The sequence below is a fragment of the Vidua macroura genome, chromosome 26, assembly GCF_024509145.1.
Source record: "Vidua macroura isolate BioBank_ID:100142 chromosome 26, ASM2450914v1, whole genome shotgun sequence".
Lineage (NCBI taxonomy): Eukaryota > Metazoa > Chordata > Aves > Passeriformes > Viduidae > Vidua > Vidua macroura.
In genome coordinates this window covers 4356631-4376862 of record NC_071596.1, presented here as the reverse complement: position 1 = coordinate 4376862, position 20232 = coordinate 4356631, and the positions used below count along the sequence as shown (strand labels likewise).

General features: G+C 53.3%; 1 protein-coding gene across 6 annotated transcripts in view; it reads right to left on the bottom strand.

The window, feature by feature from the left end:
* PTPRS (protein tyrosine phosphatase receptor type S) overlaps positions 1-20232 on the bottom strand; it is a 128624-nt gene that overhangs the window by 92404 nt on the left and 15988 nt on the right. For all 6 annotated transcript variants that reach the window (XM_053999225.1, XM_053999228.1, XM_053999226.1 and 3 more), the window contains exon 2: positions 3805-3972. In XM_053999225.1, the coding sequence (XP_053855200.1) occupies positions 3805-3892 (88 nt within the window). In that variant the 5' untranslated portion in view covers positions 3893-3972. The remainder of the gene's footprint in view (positions 1-3804; positions 3973-20232) is intronic.

The following is a 20232-nucleotide window of genomic DNA, read 5'->3' as shown; positions in this document are numbered from 1 at the left end:
GCTCACGGAGCACGAGAGCCCCCCTCACATGCACCTCCCGTGAATTACTGTGTTCTGCAAATTAATGATGGAGCAAGGGCAATTAAAAGGGAAGAAAGCCATGGTAATGCATCATAAAAGGGGCTTTATTCTTTTATTTTGTCAATTGCAATTTAGATTTAATTATTTATGGTAATACTTCAGAGTGTGCTAGTAAGGGTTCTATACCGTGATTTATAAAAGGAAGGAAATGTAAGTAATAAGTAATGTTCCCTGCCCTTAAATCTTTGCTGGGGTGGAGAGAGCCACGCATCAGCCTTCTGTGTATGCAAAGTGCCAATTAGCAAAGTGCTATTGTAAAACACAAAGGTTTAATCAATGAGAAAAATCCACTTGAAAACAGCGAGCATGCTGATTCCAGTCAGAAAAATGGCCACATTTCCATGCAGTAAATGGCTTTTTATGTGCCACTGAGGAGCACTTGGAGCAGGCACGTGGTTCCTTCGGGTGGCAGAGGAGGGCAGGGGGACCTGACCACTGCCCTTGGCCAAAAGCAGCTGTGCCCTGCACACCTGGGCAGGAACAGCTCCAGCTACAAGAGGCTGGCTCTGTGCACACACAGAATGAGGTGTTTCAGGGTGCTCACCACAGAGGCTTGATGGCTCAGGCTGGGTGTGTGAACAGGAAACAGCAAGGCTTGGTGCTGTGCCCAGGTCCATCAGCAATTTGGGAGCTATTCCTCTCCCAGGACTCATCTCCAGGCCTCATCTGTCTCTGCTGCCTGGTTTCCTCTCAGCTCCAAGGGGCACATTTGGCTGTGCAGCTCCTGGGGAGGCCTCCCCTAACTTCCTGCAGCCATGCCAATTCAGGGTACTCACACAAACAGCAGAATCCTTAAGAAAAGGCTAATACTTTCCATTTAATGACACCACTGAAAATAATCATGGAATTAGTAATTTCCACTTCCATGGCTGCCTTTGACCATATGGAAGAAACAAAGAAAATGTCCATATTCAACCAAAGAAAAAGAAAGAACATGTCTGTGTCACACCTTTCAATTATTGTTCTCTTCAGCTTCCCAAGGAGGAACAGCAGGCAGAAAGTAGTGTGGTGCTTTGGATTTTTAATTTAAATGGCAGTTTCCTTTAAATAGAATACTCCTGCCACAGAAAGATTTAAATCACTGACTGAGATCAATTAGCCTCGGAAACAAGGGAAGTATTTTAATGGTCCTTTGATTGCAGAGGCCACAGCTCCCCCAGAGCTGCACTGGGAGAGGAGGCAAGTCCAGCTCAGCCCAGGCTCTGCTGCACTGGGATCTGCTCCCTGCGAAGCTGGGAGGTGATGTCCTCCAAAAGCCACAGTCCCAGGGGTTTCCCATCTCCAGCATGGGCTTCCCATCGCAGGAGGGGCAGCAGCACCGTGTGCCGGGGGGCTGCAGGGGCTGGGGTGAATTAGGGCAGGAAACGGGGTCAGCACCGTGGCCAAATGGAAGCTGGCCAGGGGATTACGGGAATGTGACAGAGCCCGGGGCCATCTGATGGGAGAGGACATTGTCAGAAGGGTGACAGCTCCTCACACAGGCTCTGCAGCTGTGACAGACAAAGCTGCTTGCTGTTTGCAGGGCTCAGTGGGGAGCAGCACGACCAGCTCGGGTGCTGCTGGCTGGAATGGGATCACCCAGGATTTAGGAGCCCCTCCAAAGCCAGGAACCATCAACTCACTGCCCACTCATCCTCACCAGGCTGAGAGCAACAGCTCTCAGCTGGTACCAGGCAGCATCCCCACAGGCACAGGGCAGGGAGCTGCTGGCATGCTCCACAGGTCAAGAGAAGAGACAACACCTGGCCCAACATCTGCACAGCAAGCAGGTAAGAGCAGCCCCGTCCCAGAAACCTGCAAAGTTCCTGCACGGACATCTGTGAGCAGCCAGAGGGGAAAAAAAGCACAAACCCTCACAGTTCAGGATCCAAGGACACTGCAGAACTACAGGAGAGAGAAACTTGGCTGCAAGCAGCAAGGTGTCTGCAGAGCAGTGGCAGATTTCAGCAGGGCTCAGGCCACTCTGCTGGTGCATTCTGTGTCTGACCAGCACCAGCCCTTCCTGAGGGCACATTTCCCCCAAAAGGGCTCCATAGCAGTCAGACAGCACATGGGATCTGCCAGCTCTGCTGGAATCTCTGAGCAAACCTCACCCCAAAGATGAGGGACAGACAAGATGTTCATTCCTTCCAGGAAAATGAAAACCACAAGAGAACTGAGGTCACACAGCTGTGATTTGGAGAAGTCTTGATTCTGCCATGTCCCTCTCAGCACTCAGCACACAGGCCTTGTTGTACACTCAAAATTCAAATGGACCAATTTTACTCAGGTATCACTGGGGATGAATCAAGGCTCTCCTTATACAGAGAGGCTGTAGTGCTGCAGAACACCTGAGCTCTCCCTCCATGCCTGCAGAGCTTTGCAAACTGATTTTGCCAGGCATTGTTACAGGAAACCAGTGGCAAGAACAAGACCCCGGAGCCCTGACTCCAGATTTCCACTGATTCCCCACTCCTGACTCCACTGCACGAAGAGCCAGGAATGGAGATTCCCAGTGCCCAATTTCACAAGCCAACAAAGCCACCCTGAGCCCACAAAGCAGCACCCACTGACTCTGGGTGCTCATAAAGACCCTGCATAGCATCAGCTCCAAAGGATAAATCCTTGGGCAAAAGGCTCGTGGCAGTTCCCTGCCAGACTCTGCAGTGCTGCTGCCACTCCAGACAGCTGGGGCTGAAGCTGTGGGTCTCTTTCTGGACACCAGTGGTACCATCTGAGGGGCAGACTGACCCACAGCCAACACTTCACCCAATCATGACCCTCCCGGAGCCCAGCTCACTTGCCAGGCTTATGAAACGAAAAAGAATAAAACACAACATCAGCTTTCAGTGTTTCTCTCTGCAAAGAGGGATTAAGCATGAACCCAGCAAAGCTCAGAGAGAGGCAAGGGCAAACACATCCCCACTGGCCCACTGCAGAGAGGACAGAGAGCACCGTTCCAAAAACATCTCCCAGCAACAAAAGGTCGCGGATCCATTCAATCCCCGTCGTCGTAATAAACCCTGATAACGAAGTGTTTACGTGAAAAGCTGTCAAGGGCTACGCTGACCAGAGCAGCCCTCTCACCAGCTTCAAGCAGCTTTGCTGGGGAGGAAAAAAACCCTCATAATTCAATCAGCTTGGAAAAGTCTATTCCCCACTGATCCCAAGCGATCAGCCTTCATGTCGAAGGAACATTACATTCAAGTCGCTGAAGATTTTCACTTCTTTTTTTTTTCCTTCCCCTTTTCATTTTTTAAAGCAGGAATTGAAAGGCAGCAAAGATAAAAACTGTGTTGAACTGAAACTGGTTCACTCAGGGGAAGGAGAAACATAATACTCTTTCTTGAAATGCTGTTTGGAATCCAGCCCCAGAAAGTAACCTGACAATGGTCACCAGTGTCTGACAGATCCTGAAAGGCAGGAGCAGGAGAGGACAATATGGGCGAGCTGGGTGGAGATGGGGTTGGGAGAAGGTGGGGTAAGGCTCTGGCAAGAGCTGTCAGGCGGATTCCCTCCTTCTCCCCAGCTCTTTGGCAGCCTTGGAGGCAACCTGAAACTCAAAGCAGGCTGTGAGGACCCAGCTGCCCTGTGTCCCTCCAAGGCGGGGCTGGGAACAAGAGGAAGGCACTGGTGGAAAGTTAAGGACGTGGGGAAATGAAACACTCAATCAGCTATTGAGCTTCACTTGTTCAACGATGAAAAGGGTGAAAAAAGGAGCAGGGGGACAGCAGAGTCACTCACTTTCAGCAAGGCAGTCCATCAGCAGCACGGAGAGGACGTTGACGAGGGAGACCAGCGAAGACATTCCAGGGCTGGGAAGGATCCTCATCCTCTGCAAAGGCCTTCGGCCCCAGCCGGGAAGGCTCCGGCTCAGCAGGAACTGCAGCGTCTGCCCAGCCTTGTCAGCACCTGTGGAGCACAGAGGAACAGCTCTGAGGGGCAGGGGATGAGCAGAGCCCGAGTGGTCCCTGCAGGGACACGGGGCACCTTCCCCAGGGTGGCACTGAGGGGTGGCACTGAGCACCCGCCGGGCTCCACAGGCAGATCCCAGCCCCACGGGGTGAGCCCAGCTCCATGGGCACATCCCAGCCCCATGGGGAGAGCCCAGCTCCATGGGGTGAGCCCAGCTCCATGGGCAGATTCCAGTCCCACAGGCAGATCCCAGCTCCATGGGCAGATCCCAGCCCCATGGGGAGAGCCCAGCTCCATGGGCACATCCCAGCTCCATGGGCTGAGCCCAGCCCCACAGGCAGATCCCAGCTCCGTGGGGTGAGCCCAGCTCCATGGGCACATCCCAACTCCACAGGCAGATCCCAGCCCCACGGGCAGAGCCCAGCTCCATGGGCACATCCCAACTCCACAGGCAGATCCCAGCCCCACGGGCAGAGCCCAGCCCCACGGGCAGAGCCCAGCCCCATGGGGAGAGCCCAGCTCCATGGGCACATCCCAGCTCCATGGGCTGAGCCCAGCCCCACAGGCAGATCCCAGCTCCGTGGGGTGAGCCCAGCTCCATGGGCACATCCCAACTCCACAGGCAGATCCCAGCCCCACGGGCAGAGCCCAGCTCCATGGGCACATCCCAGCTCCATAGGCAGATTCCAGCTCCGTGGGCAGAGCCCAGCTCCACGGGGTGAGCCCAGCCCCAGTTTGAAGTTTAACCCATTGGGTTCTCTCCCTCCCCAGCACAGGAGAGGCCGAGCAGCACCGAGCAGTGAGGTGGGAAGGGATCTGACCCGACAGGGCCCAAGGACCCTCTGAAAGGGTGATTTTTCCACAAAAGCACAGCATGAGGAAACAACACATGAAAAACCCAGCAAGGAAGGAAACAAATCCCCCCCGAAGAGGGCAGATGAAACAGGAGATGCCTTTGCTGGGTCCCCTTTTGTCTGCTGAGGATCTGTGTGGTTCGGGGAGGGATCCTCCTGCCCAGGCAGGCTGTGATCCCCCAACACAGCAGCCCTGACCCTGAGCCAGGTGTCACTGTGGGTGTCCCAGAGCCTCTCTTGCACAGGAAACACACAATGGAAAGGCTCCAGCCAGGCTGGGGTTGCAGCAGCTACTCTGCATGCCTGAGAGCCTCTGCCCCACTCGGTGCCTCAGTTTCCCCACTTGCACCACACAGAGGAACTGTGTTACTGAGCTACACAAAACTGGAAGAGAGAATACCTGGAGCAGGGGGTGCCACAGCTGATCCTGATGGATCAAGCAAACGCAGCCTCCACAGGAGGTGGGAGAGATTTTCTCCTGCCCAGTTCTGCCCTGGACGTGGCAGAACGTGACAGCAGGACAGAAGCAGCAGATCAGCAGGGCTGTGGCAGGGCAGATCCAGCTCAGCACCAGCCTGCTCCCCTCACCCTGCCAGCACATTTCCATGGAGACAACTCCTGGCTCCGAACGGAGCTCCCTGCTTACAGCTTTATCCTGATCCCTGTGCAAAGCTGGAATGGCATTAAGGCAGCTGAATTCTAAGCCACCACCCCAGTCCTGTGTGTCAATACTGGTAAACGCTTCCCTCACTCACAGAGGTGAGATTTGCCCCAGAAGGGCTGAAAATAGAGTGAAAGCTGCAGCCACAACCTCCTCGCAGGGTCGGCAGCTCAGAGGTTTCCCATCAGCCAGACTCTGAGCACGGGGATAAAGGGCCAGAGCTGTGCAAGGATGCTCTCAGATCTGACAGATTCCTTCCCGCTATCGTTACTCCAATTAGAAATCAAACCCAGGGTTTATCACCTTTTGGAGGAAAGCCAGGTAGGAGATATTGCACAATGATCAAAGGCTTTGGAAGGACTAAGGGGATGGTGAGGCTGTTTAAGCTTTCTGACACACATCAGGGTGGGACACTGTCGGGACAGGCAGCGTGAAGGGGCATTTTAATCTTTTTCTGCCCCATTAACTCTCCAAGGCTGAACCGTGCAGAATTAAAAGAAAAGCCAGGATAAACAAGAAGTCCCCCATATGTACTCAGCCCTAAAGAACAACTTTTCAGAGAGAAGCTTTGGACTTGCACTTTGAGGATTACAAAGCCTCTGCTGTGTGCTCTGTGCTAGCCCAGATCCACCGTGCTCTGTGCCGGCTCACGAAAAACGAGCATAAATACTGAAACAAAAAAGAGAAAAAAAAAAAACTCTGAGTCCTATCACTGGGAATCTCTTCAAATGTTTGTTCTAGACACACTTAGAGAAACACAGAGAGGCTCCAGCCAGCCCTAGCTCGGGATTCACAGGGTTCCAGGGCACAGAACAACACGTTGGGGTTTCTTTTGTTGCTGTCAGGGGCGAGCAGAGAGTGGGAACATCGTGAATAGCTGTGATGGGAACTGTTAATTAAACTGGGGATGTGGCATCGATGCCAGCCCAGCAAATGGAGCTGTGCTGCAGCTCCCTGGCTCTCCCTTCTTCCTCCTTCAGTCACGCAGCTCCCCGTTCCCACCAGCACGGCTGGCGTTGGAGAGAGCAAGAATGCACCCGACTATTTTAGGTGCCTATATTAAAATAAAATCCAACAAACCACGCTGGCTCAGCCACCATTTCAGAAAGTCTTCTTTTTCTTTATCAGAGCAGTATATCCACCCCCGCCAGCGCCAGAAATGCCACCAAACATCTCCTTGAGCCTCGTGTGCTCCCCAAACACGGCACCAGTGATCTTCCACAGCTGAGAGCAGCCAAGAGCCTGCCCTGCTCCCTGAAGAACGTCCCCAAAGTCCCCCCAGGATGGAGCTGAAGGCAGGGGAATGAATGTCAGGGAAATGTTGTGCCTCCTCCACACCCAGCACGGCTTTTCCTGCCTTATAATGGGCTCTGATGGAGAAGGTCTGGAAAAGGGGATACAGCAACAGCTCCAAGATTAGAGGAGGAGATGCCAGAGGGTGACACTTCTGCTCCGGTGCTAATGTGCTTCCCGAGCCCTTGACGGAGACAGAAAGTGCTGGCAGAGATATTAGGACATGCCAGCTTCAATCCAGCAAGTCATCCTTCAGAGCAGGTACATCACTGCTGTCCCCCCCCGGGTATGGGATGTGGGATCAGGACAGCAGGATGTGCACCCACCTGGCTCCCCTGTGCATGTGAGGACAGGCTGGGGCAGGGTTAGCTCTGCTTCCTGGCAATAGGAGCAGACTCATCCCCTGCACAATTCCTGCCTCCAGTGCAGGGGATGAGTCTGTTCTGAGTTCTGAGTCGCCCTGCTGGAACCCAGCTGCCACACAAGGAGGCTGAAATCCAGTGGGAATTGCTCTGGAGAAAGCTCAAATCCCAAGGGCTCTGCCACCCATCCTCTCCCCTCCTCAGGGCACAGCTTACCTCGTCTGTGCTCTCTGGAGCAGGTTTGCTCACCCCTGCCTGTGTCTGAGCACCCAGCCAAGCTCCTGTCTGTGCTCTCTTACCTTCTCTGTGCTCTCTGGAGCAGGTTTGCTCACCCCTGCCTGCCTCTGAGCACCCAGCCAAGCTCCTGGCACCAGCCAAGCCAACATAATGGCACTTTTCCTGTGCTGCTCCACGGACCTGCAAACCCTCACTAAATTCTCTGGCACAGGATCCCCTGCAACACAAGCAAACCACCTAATAGACCTCAATCCTTGCTAAAGAATGCAATTAAGTGAAGCCGTGGCCCCCAGTGGGGTCAGATTTGTGCTAGATACGGTCACATTTCAGGAATAAGATTAATTCTTACAGTAAAAGAGCTCCTGTAAGACATTCATTCTTGTGTGCTGCCTAATCTCCAGCTCTAAGCAAGGCCATGTGTGCAGCTTGTAAGCACCAAGCACGGGGTCCTGCAGAGCATTATTAAAAATAATAAAACTGAGAAGTGTTTGCAAGGAGCAGCTTCCCAGGGCAGCTCCTGCAGCTGGGACTGAGCCAGGGACCCAGGGGAGCGAGGCACAGAGGGTGAAATGCTCTGAAGCACCTACATTTCTTAAGAGCTTAAGTTCCCCTGGGAGTCAAAGGGACTTAACCTAAGCTGCTAAGGTGCTTTTGAAGATTTTCCCCCCAGCAACTCCCATTTCAGAGGGTGCTGGACACCTAACTCCCTTAAGCTGCTTTGGGTATCGAGGGGATACAAGAGGAGGGGTTTGGCTACCTTGGTCCTCACTGCTTAAAGAGGGAAATGCTGCTAAAAGCCAGTGTGTGCACAGTGACAGGCACTGGGATGGGTCAGAACTGTGCAAGGATTTTCACAGAAACACAGAAAGCTTTGGGTTGCAAGGGACATTAAAGATCATGTCATTCCAACCTGTCAATGCCAGGGACACCTTCCTCTAGACCAGGCTGCTCAGAGCCCTGTCCAGCATGGCCTTGAACAGTCCCAGGGATGGGGCATCCAAAGCCTCTCTGGGCAACATTTTGCCATATGTTACTTGTTCTTAGCCCCCACGGAGCTGGTAATTGAAACATTTGCTCTGTGTTTGAAAAAAATCCAGGAGGGAGGAACCATGCATTCATTTCAGATTCATTACAATATGACAACTTGGAAAAATAAATCAAAAAAAAAAAAAAAAAAAACAACCCCAAAAAAAAAAAGCACTTGGGCTTCTTTTGTGTTTCACCTGCCTGTGAAAAGGAGAAGGGCGATTTTAAAGAAATTCTCTGCAAAAAGTTCCAGTAGGATCTGGGAGATGATTAAATATCTTCATTTTCAGCAGCTGCTGTGGGAGAATTGCTCCCATTAGACACATCAATGGAAGCAAACACCTTGCAGGCAGAGGGCTGCACTGAGGGCTCTTCCTTCCAGCAGCACCAGCTTCGTTTGTGCTGCGTATTAACAGAGGTCAGTGGGTCACTTCATTTCCTCCCAGCAACCTCTTTAAAGAGAGAAAGAAAAGCTTTTAGCACAACCACCAGCTCATTTGTCACCTCCCCTGAGGAGGGCAGAGATGAAATTTGAATTCACTACCCCACAATTCCAGCTTGCTCCTCTCCAACACCCTGGCCTTGGCAAGGCCAGCCTCAGCAGGGCTGGGCAGGGACCTGGCCCAGGAGCCCACCTGGGCACCTTCCCCGTTGGTGCTGGGCAATGAGGAGATGCCAAGGTGCAGAGCTGGCTCTGGAGCCCTGCACAGCCCACACCATGGAGTTCCAGGATGGTTTGGCCTGGAAAGGACCTCAGAGATGCCCTCCTTCCACCCCCCTTGCCACAGGCAGGGATGGCACTCACTGGGCCAGGGTAGGCAGGGCCCATCCAGCCTGGAACACTTCCAGGGATGGGGCAGCCACACTCAGGCTGCTTTAGGTGCCAGGCTCCAGTGGCTGTGCAGATCTCATAAGAGGCCTGATCCTGCCCCCTCAAAAAAAAAGGAGGTGATGGAGCATTTCCAAGTCAGTGCCTTCCACCCCAAAGCTGCTGGACACAGTTTCTCCTCTGGGCTTGAATGCAGCTCCCCAAGCCACTCCTGAAGGCAGGCCAGGGGTTTGGCAAACACAATTAGAGCAGGCAGCAGAGATCCTTCAGAGTGAAGCATGGCTGTTTATCTATCACGGAGTTACTTAGATCTTAAAAAAATATTTACAAGAAAGAGGCAGAGCATTATCTTCCATGGGGAAACAAACACAGATGGAGGGAAAAAAAAAAAAGAGCTTTGATCAGGACTGTCTCGGTCCTATTCGCTGCTTTTCATCCCCACATCTCCAAGTGCTTTAATATGACAGCATTATCCCTTTTTACAATGTGGGAAACCAGAGGAAGCTGCACACTAAGACAGCTCGCTGTGTTTGCACGCACACACACACACAGAGCCTTTTTCTCTCGCTCTTTTTTTCCCCCTGTGGCATTTCTGGTCCTCCCATGTGAGTGAAGTGCCCAGCACTGTCCCCAGGCAATGGGCACAAGGGGCATTTTGGGGCACAGCCGTGTGGGTGTTCCAAGAGATGCTGCTCCCTGCCCGGGGGTGTGACGGCACAGCGAGGGTTAAGCTGTGGTCACTGCAGCAGAAAGGAGCCAGGAGAGCTGGGGTTGGGCTGGGATGGTCAGGAGGAATTAATTTCCCCCCGCAGTGACAGCTGTGACAGGCAGTGATGTGTCAGGAGCGTTCAGCAGGTGCAGCCCAGCACGGACAGGGCACAGGGGCAGCGCCACCGCCGGGGGGACCAGCACGAGGAGGAGGAGGAGGAGGAGGAGGAGGAGGAAGCACAGTTCCCCTGGCTGCACCCTGCTGAGGAAGCCCATCCACACCCTGGGGGCTGTGGCCACAGCCCAGGGAGGACCCCAAAGGACCCCCATGCTGCAAGTCGAGACGGAGGCAACACCAGAACCACCAGAAATCCCAGGAGCATCCTCCTGGAGCAGTGCAGAGCAGGAGATGTGGCTTCTCTGCAGGGCTGGGCTCTCCTCCAGGATGCACAAAGGGAAGGATCTGACCCAGGACCCCACTCCCCCTCCCCTTCCCCTCGCTCCCACACAAACACTCCCCATCCTTCAGCATTTCCCAGCAAACCATCCCAATCTCCGCCGAGCGCCTGACGGCATCAGAAACCGTCAACTAAATTGCCTTGTGGCTCGGGGTAATACTTCACGTTTCTTTTTCCCTGCCTCTGAGCTTTATTTATTTATTTAGGAAGTCATTCATCATTAGGCCCAGCTCAGCTGCCTGACAGACTGGGAGCTCCTTGGGGCACAGGCTGCATCCCGTCTCCGTGCTCGCCACGCGCGCGCCGACGGCGCCGGTAAATAACCACCCGCCAGCCACGTCCTGCAGCACCCCCGGCTCTGCCAGGGCCTCCAACACCATCTTCTGACAGAAAGCAATGCTAAAACCACCAGCAGCCCCCTCCCAAAGCAGCTGCGCCCCAAGGCTGGCACCTGGGCTGATGGGTGGCACTGGGTTACTGCACCCAGCAGAGGGGAAAAAAGATAAAATCTCAGCAAAGAGCCCAAAGAGCTGCTTTAGCTGCCCACACCAACAAAAGTGCAACAGATTTTTCTCATGTCTGGAGTCCAAGCTAAGGAAAAGGCTTTTTCTGAGATCAAATGCAGGTTCTGATCAGCTCCACATTCCTGGGAGGAAAGGCTGCCTGGCCTCACATCTCTGCGTGTCCAACTAGGAACATATGAGAAAACCACTCAGCAATGAGGAACTGGTGCTTTCCTGGCTTGCAGCATGGCACGAAGATGACCTGAACCAGGAAGAGCCCATCCAGATGGCATCAGTCCCTCTGACCTGGCTAATCCCTCCAGCTTTGGCTTTCTGCTCCCTTCACACAGAAATTTGGATGCTGCTGCATCTTGTGACCTTCTCCAGCCTCCGAACCGCTCTGCCAGGTCTGCACAGGGACTCCCTTTGTGTTCAGCAGCAGGGAATGGCAGCCCCCTCCTCCACCCCAAAACTCCTGGGCAAGCAGGGGGGCAAAGCCCATTCCTGGGGCTGCTCCTCACTGACGGGAGCTCACCTGCTGATAGACACCTGCCTGGCCTTCCTCCAGCTCCTCAGCTCTCCTGCAGCCCTCTGGGGACTGGTTCCTCACAAAATAGGTGGTTCTTACCAAAAAGTCTTGGGCAAACCATCCCCTGGGGACAAGCAGTGGGTTCCCAGCCCCAGCAGGCAGGCCAGGAGCATGGGAGGCCAGTCCCTGCCCCACACAGATCCCTGCTCCAGTGTGCAGAGTGTGGCAACCTGCCCCCCTCCTGCTGGTGGCCAAGCAGAGCATCTCCCACCAGCCCGCAGCCCGAGCAGAAGGAAAAAAAAAGAGATGAAAAATCGAAAGGAAGGAAAAAAAAACCATTCAAGAAAGTTAATTAGGAACATGAGGGTGCTTTATCAGTTCCAGCTGTGAGTGCTGGATGGGTGTAGGATGTCACCAGCCCCTGCCAAGAACGACCTTCTCATTACTGGGACCGCCGGTCCATCGCCTCCTTTTGTTGTCTCCATCAGCTCCTGCTCCTCCTCTGAGCACACCCGGGCAGCCCCGGGGCACCTGGGCAGTGCCACCTGGGCAGGGCCACCTGGGCAACGTGGTGGCAATGGCACCTGGGCAATGGGGTGGCAGGGGCACCCTCCTGCTGCTCCCACCAGGGCATGGCCCCAGCGAGGGGAGCACCAGCCCCAGCTGCATCCAGATTTTGCATGGCTCATTTTGGTCCCCAGGTAGAAACAGTCCCCAGCAATAGGAGTTATGAGTGAAATAACCCCAAAAAATCCCCAAACTACACGCAGGCACACACCTCACACCGAAAGCAAAATATAAAACTCTCTCTAAAGGCAACAACCTGGAAGATTTAACCTGCCACAGACAAGGAACCTGCTCCCTTCCAGCCCACTGAACCCAGAGAGGCTTCCATGGAGGATGACAAAGTTGGATTTACACCAAGACAGAGGAAAAGTTAACTGCTTAGCATCTTTAGGGTCTCCCACACCTGGAATGCACAGGGACTGTCCCTCCTCTCTCATGAATTCCAGCCCAGGAACATCCCTACCCCACATACAGGCAAGCCAAGAGCCTTGGGAAACACAGAAGAAAATAAATAAATTTCCTTTTTACGGCCTGTAGACCTCATGGCCACTCCTGTCTGCACATGCCTGGGCTGGGAGATGCCGTGGGATTGCTGCAGTGCACTCTGCTCATCGGTGACAAACAAATGACAGGAAATAAAAGTAGTGAAGCAAACAAAGCAAAGTTTCTCCTAATTGCTATTTGATGCTAAATGAAAATCGTTGTGGCAACAGCACAGCTGATGAGCTGTTTGCTTTCCTCACACCCCATGGAAGAGGCAGAACTGTGCTCCAGTGAGGAGGGGATGGAGGAGCTGGGAGGGTGAGTGGCAGCCACAAAACCACCCCAGCAAATCCTCCTGCAGGCGAGGACGGGCTGCTGAGCTGCAGTAAGAAGGATAAAGAGGCTTGTCTTTCTTTGTCCCTGGCTTCATCACCACGCCTTGCATCTTGCTGATTAGTGACCAGCAAGGAAAGCTAATCAAGGTTATTAGGAAGTGTTGCCTTCCCTGGCTGTGGCAGCTGCCTGCTCGGGAGGACACGGGGCAAGGTGGCTCCCACAGCCACAGGCCCAGCAATGCCTCCAGCTGCTTTTTGTCCACCCCAGGATCAACAGTGCTGCCATCAAGCCCCACTCAGAGTGCACCCCTTGGGCACTGAGATGTCATCCCTGGGCCTCCCCTCTGGAGCTCACCCTGCCTTCTCCTTCAGCATTCATTCCCTCCCCACGTGCCAGGCGCTCCAGCCCTGCCAGCCAACACAGGGGGTTAAATTCCACAAAGAGGATTTGGTTTTGAGCTTGCAAGACAGAAGATGAGCAAATCCCTTCCCTTGCTCTGGCAGGAATCCTGTGTCTCAGACCCACCAGGCAGGGGAGATTAAGAAAGGAGGGGAGAAAGAAAAAACCCCATCCATCACTTGCTGTCGTGATCTCATCTGAATTTGAGAGCTAAGCTGTGAGGATGCTGGGTCACTGCTTGGGCTGGTGGAGCCCTGCAGACCAGTAGACACCAGAAGAGACTGGACAGAGTCTTAGGCTGCACTGCTCAAGGTCAGCAGTGGGATCAGGCAGCCACATCCACGCTCCGTGCTTGCTTTCCCTCTGATTTAATTCTGGGCTGTCTGTCTGGGGAAGCCTCTGGCTCTTGTCACATCCTTGCAGAGAGCCCCAGCTGCAGCAGGTGCCTCCAGAAATCACCCTCATGCATTGACTGAAGCCCCACAAACCACACCAACGTGCAGCAGCCCTCAGATGGCACAAGCCAGGGGCGCTTCCAAGCCAAGCAGGGCTCTGCTGCCATTTTCATCTTCTGTACAAGATGCAAAATTAAGAGGCTGCTAACTAGGCAGAAACTGGGAGTAACACCATCCTCGCAGTACTCCAGCTCCTGCCTGACAGCCTGATCTCACCCAGCTGGTTTGCTTCTACTGAATCTGGTATTCCTCCCCCTCTGCTCCAAGCAGCTGTAAAGGCCAGTGCAGATATCCCAGCCCAGAGGTGGCTGCTTCCACTGGCTGGGATACAGCAGCCCATGCACAGCCCAGGCATGCATCAGAGGTGCCTTAAAACATTTATAAACATTTGGAGATTGGTAACATCCCTGCTGGAGCTTGTAGGAAAGGAGCTTGTGAGAGCACCATGGGAGAACATTCCCATTACCCAGCATTCAAAAAGCCTCCACCTGCTCGGCATGTTGCTTTATATTTTACTTTAAACCAACATAAGGGCTTTTTCTGACAAGCTGCTGAGATCATCTCGGTGTCTTTGTGGCAGTCAATCACCAGAAGGATCAGGCAGGACGAGGCTGGCTGAGCGTTGACGGCGATGTTTTCACAGAGCCATGAATTAAACATGCAATAATATTTCCTGGGCAGGTGAGGACCATCCACAGGCAACGGGGCTGTGCCAGGCCAGGGGGGAGGGAGATGTGTGTCCTCCATCTCCAGCAGGGCAAGGCAGAGCAAAGCAGATTCTTTTCCTCTTGCTCATCACGGCTGCAGGAGCTTCCCAGGGCCCCGACCCTCAGCCAGGGCTCGGGAGGGACTCGTCCATCTTCAGGGGCACCGAGCCAAACAGGAGCTGGTCCAACAACAAATCTCTCCTTGGGCATGCAGAAGCCACCATATTGCAGAAAATGGCTTTATTGTCACTGCACCATCTGGAGTCGCCAGGAAATGCAACTTTTTTGTCCCCATCAATTACAGAAGGGAGAAATCTGCTGTCCCCTGAAAGGCAAAACTTCCAGATTTCTCCTGGGGCTGGGGAGAAGGCGTGGGAGCTGAGCCCCCCTCCAGCACCTTTGGGATTTATAACACCCTGTACCCAACACTTTTGGGAGCTGAGCCACAGCCTCCCCCTCAGAATCCCAGAGTGGTTTGGGTTGGAAGGGACCTTAAAGATCCTCTTGTTCCCATCCCCTGCCATGGTTCCAGAAGGTGGAACCATCCCAGCTCAGACCTGTTGGCAGCACTCAGGAGTTCCCACCTTGCTGGAGAGCAAGAGTTCCCTGTGGTTAAATTTCCTAAAGCCAGAAGAGATGAGAAACCTCCATCCCCTCCCTTCCACCAGAAGCTGGGCACGGTGTGGCTGCTCCAGAGGGGTGCTGGGAGCATCTCCCAGTGGGAGAGCATTGCTGGTGCCCCATGGGAGAGGCTGTGTGGGGCTGAGCCAGCAGTGGAGCCACAGCCTGACCCAGGGAGCAGCCCAGGGATGGAACACCAGCACTGCAGGTTTTTAGGAAGGCCAGGCATGCATCTGCCTCCAACGACTTCCAAACACACTTGGGCCAGCGAGAGGGACTAATTGACCTTCCAACCTCCCTTCTGTTGCTACTTTCTGTGGTTTTACAACCTCTCTAAATGGTTCATTTATCCTGAGTGAAGTCCTGCTGCATCCTGCTCATCAACCAGCTGTGAGCACCTCACTTGTGTGAGGGCAAAGCTGCTGTGGGTTCACGGATGGACCCAGCACGGGGCAGGGCACAGGGAAGAAAGTAGGGGGTGGGGAGAACCCCAAACAACTCTTGCTGAAAGAATATTATTAAGAAGCATCTCAAATCCCTCAACTTCAGGGCTGTTTATTGGCCTGAATTAAGCCCAGGCCCTGCAGGTGATACCTCGTGGCCAGGGTGCTCTTGCCTGGAAGGGGTCAGTGATTCCAACAACAAGGACACCAATTAAAGCTTTTAATGATGCAAGCCCAGGACCTTGCAGAGCCCTGAGCAGCCTCTGCCCAAAGCCCTCTCTGCTAATAACCCTGGGCTGTGGCCGAGGATGGGTGCTGGGCTGCCTGAAATATTTATGACAATCAAGGATTGCTTCTTTCCTGCCCGTAATGAAGCCCCCACCCGCTCCATGAGTGCCTGTCACAGACCAGTCTCCTCCCAGTGCCCCCAAGAGCATCAGCACATCTCTGGAGCAGCGAGGCAGGGTGCCAGGGAGGGATTTTAGTTTGTTTTTAAAGCCTCCCCCCAGCCCTTTCCCACTACAGCCTCGGCTCGAGTTCTCTCGTTAATCTAATTGTTCTCCTAATGAAGATCTGCAATTCCTCAAACATTAATTACCAACGGTAGCAGCAGCAGCAGCTGTGGAACAAGAGCTCCCTGTTCCTAATAATACGCTTCACACTTTCGCCTGCCACAGCTCAATTTAGCTTTGCGTGATTTGGCTGGGGGCAGATAAATAATATTCCAGCTATGGGGCTCAGCAGACAAACCCAGGGGGAGGCAAAGCTCTCCCCACACCCTGGAGCATAGCAGGTCCTCAGCTGGCTCTAAAAATCTTTGTTTTAGTCCACCTGCAGCTCCGTCCCCATCCTGCAGCTTTGGGCAGGTGCAAAGGGCTGGGCCAGCAGCCCAAACCCAAAGAGGGAAGGAGGGAGGGAGGGAGGCAGAGGTGCTGCATCCCCATCCCTGTCCACATGCTGAGCACCTCGGCAGCACAAATGAACCAGGCAGGAGGTGAGAGCACGGGCAGGGAGGGAACAAACAGCTCAGGCATCAGGAATGAGTCAGGGGATGGAGGAGGAGAGAAGAGGGAGAACAGCTGAGGGAGGGCGAAGCTCCAGCCATTATTTGTTTCACTCACAGTGAAATGGAAGAGAAATGAAGGGGAAGGTTGGTGAGCATGGTGAAACTCAAGCAGGACCAAAGCTGTGGCTGCCCCTGGACCCCTGGCAGTGCCCAAGGCCAGGTTGGATGGGCTTGGTGCACCCTGGGACAGTGGAAAGTGTCCCTGCCCATGGCAGGGGGTGGAATGGGATGGGCTTTAAGGTCCTGCCAAGCCAAACCACTCCGTGAAGCTGTGATTTTGGGGGGTAGTTGATCTATTCCACACCCCTGTTCCACAGCAGAGTCATGGAAAAACACTGCTCATGTTCACTGAGGTCAAACCCTTCCTATCCATCATCCCCTCCAGCCCAAGGGCATGTGGGGGGAGCGGGGAGAAAGCCGTGCCCAGGCAGAGGAGAGCTGCCAGGCAGGTCCCACCTTACAAAAGAGGCTCCAAACCACGGGTTAGGAGAAGCAGCTGGAACGACTGGAGCCAGGAAAGGCTGTGGCAGCCCCTCTCGCCAGCACTGCGCAGCCAAAAATACACAAGGGGAACAAAACAACGCACACACACACACAAAAAAAGGCCCACAAGAGTTTTCAATGACAAAAGCAAACAAATAGATTTGTGAATAAATATTGATTTGACAGGAAGTGAGACAAACCCTTCCAAAAACACTCGCTGGCAGCGGGTCCCTCTCCCAGCACAATGAGCAGTCGTCATCATTTCCTGGGTGCCTTTGCATGGTCGGCAGCTTCAGCTGCTTTGCAAGGTTTGGGTTTGTGGGGGTTTTTGGTCTCCCCTGTGCCTGGAACATCTTGAGAGATCCCCAGAAATAAATGCACAGCCTAAGGAGCCTGTGCTGGGCAAAGCAAGCAGCACAGTGAGCAAAAAATTCACCCCAGTACCTCTCTTGGGGTGGGCACTAAATTCTCTCCAGCACTACAGGCTCAGTTTGGTGTAAAAAGGAGTTACATTCCCTTTGGCCAAAGCTCAGGGCTGAGTCAGACCCAGAGTCAGAGGGTGATGGGATGCTCCTTCACTCGCTTCTTCCTGACCACAAACACATCTGCACACACCCTGATCCTCCCCAGACACACACACACGGCCCTTTCATCCCGGGAAAACCCCCAGAGCGCTGCTGCTTTGCAAAAATTAATTAACCTGCCCATGCAGGGAATTTCAAGCCTCGGTTCCCACTACAAAGCAGGGGGAGATGGGTGGGAGAGGCGGGCACTGGTTCCTCCATGGCAGCACTGGGATCCTGGGGGAAGCCCAGATCCAGGGACCTGCCCTTCCCCTGCCTTGCAGAACCCTTTGTACCCTTTTAATGAACGTCCTGCTGATCCCACTTTGCATCCAGCGGCCCCCCAGAGCCACACTGGTGCAGCAGAAAAGCACCAAGACCAGCATTGCTCATGTTTGGTGGTTTCCCACTCAATTGCCAGCTTATGGAATCCAACTGAGGGACCAAGGTGGCAGATTTCACCTGATTCACCCCCAGAACCACCACATCAGGCAACTTCAAGTCATTGCACACTGGCTGCAGACACATCCTGGCCAAGGTGGAGGTGCTGCACCCCAGAGCTCCCCAGGCACTGGGCAGACACGTGACAGTGAGCTGAGCATCTCAGCATGGATCCTGCACAACTCCAAAAAAGGGTTTTTTCTTTGTTCACAGAAATCCCAGCGCCGTGAGGGGCCGGTGACGCCGCTCACAGCTTTCCTGCTCATTTCTTTTTCAATGAGTGAATTAGCAGGCAGCCAGCTGACTTGAACATCCCCTTATCTCTGCACCAAGCTCGCTGCCGAGGATTTGCATAATTTTAATCTTTCCCACCAATGAGCATGAAAAAATTAGTTTTCCACTATTTTATCTTCTATTTGTGTTCAATAAACAGAGCTGGCGGCTTTGCTCCATGTATTTATACTGGGAATGGTGAGGAAGGAGAAGGGGGAGGTTCCCCGTCTCCAGCACTCGGCCATGTGGAGGGTTAAACCAGAGGAGGGAGGCTGGGGGAAGGCTCTGCAAAACTGCTCCACAAACTGCAGCTGGAGGTGGATTTGAAGCCCAAATTTCCTCACCCAATCCCAGTTGTTTTCTCCAGAGTCCCTCTCCTATCTCCCAGCTCCAGCTGTCAGGCTTCCTCCCATCATCAAGACCTTTGATTTCCCTCTCAGGCAAAGAGTTTGCTGGACTCACCCCAAATTACAGGCTGCAGATCCCAAGAACATCAGGACTCCAGGGATGGGGCGGGAAGGGCTTGAAAAATGAGGTCCCACCTGGAGGAACCTCCTTGTGCAATCACAGGAACCATGCAAATGTGGGGACACGCAGAAAATTGCCAACGCAGAGCTTCAGAGGTTTTTAAATTAAATGCTTTAAAAGAAAAGCACGCCCCAAATGTTAAGCTTGTATTAAAATAAAAAACTGAAAAGAAAATGGTCCTGCTTCACCCTTTCTGCTGCAGGATAAGGACATCATTTTGGGCAGCACACAGAGGCAAGGCGTGCATGTTGAGGATTACAGCTGGAAACCAAGGCTGCTCTGAAGGAAAAGGAAATGCAGAGAAAACTGAGGCTGTCCTTGCAGGGTGGAAGGCAGAAACATGGAAACGCTTTTTAAATGTTTTTCCTCCTTGTGGAGCCAAGTGCAGGTCAGGGCACACCCCAGCCAAAGGCAGGGGCACATCTCCACCATCTCCAGAAAACCTGGACTAGCTATTGTGCCCAGGTGTTGCAAAATGTGGAATATGTAAAGTTTTCTTAAGCAAGCATGTTCTTTGATGTTTGGTCTTTGTATACTTTCAAGCCTAATCAGCAAAAAGGGAGATTTAATCCACGAAACAGAGCAGCAAACAAGCTCTAAGTGATACCCAGGTGTTAGAAAAACAAATTACTTGTTGGTAGAATTGCCTTGTTAAAGTTTAGGGCTGGACATGCTCCTCATGATCTCAGACCTAGAGAGAGGTTAACAAAGCTTGGAAAGAAGGATGTACCACTGATAATGGATGCAAAGAATGCAGAATTTACAGGCCACAAGGACATCTGGCAGGACTCCAAAGATAATGAAGAAACTAATAAAGCCAAGTCAGCAATTGTGCTGAAATCAGCTCCAAGTGGGTAAAAGGCAATTCTGGCAGGGGCTGATCACGACCATGATTTTTGTGGACAACTCAGGGAGGGCCCAAGGGTTGGTTTGCCCCAAAATGCAGAGATTAATGGCAGTGGGGTGGCTCACAGGACTGGTCCCCACCTTTATGGGGCTGTGGGTCCCCCGTGAGCACCATGGAGAGGATGGGGTGTCAGGAACCCGGGGGGCAGTGCTAGGGGCAGCATCCAGCAGCTCCAAGCAGCTCATTTCTCCCTCTCCTGCACCTCTTCCCACTGATCCTGACTCCACACGGCCTCTGCCACCAGCTCATCTGCACCCAGAGGTGCAATTACCTTCCCTGGGTTCTCTATTTATGCTTAGGAACCATATAATTTTCTAGACCAAAAACATAATTAAAGAGTCCAAGTGCCTCGGAATGGAGACCTCTCTCCTGCCACCACTCTCTTATCTTCTCTAAAAATACTCCAGCACAGCAGCCCCATGCCAGGGTCAGCTCACAGCAGGGCTGAGCCACGGGAAGAGGAGCAGCCCTGCTGTGCTGGGTGTCCTGGGAGGGGAATGCACCCAAATGCTCCCACTTTGGCCC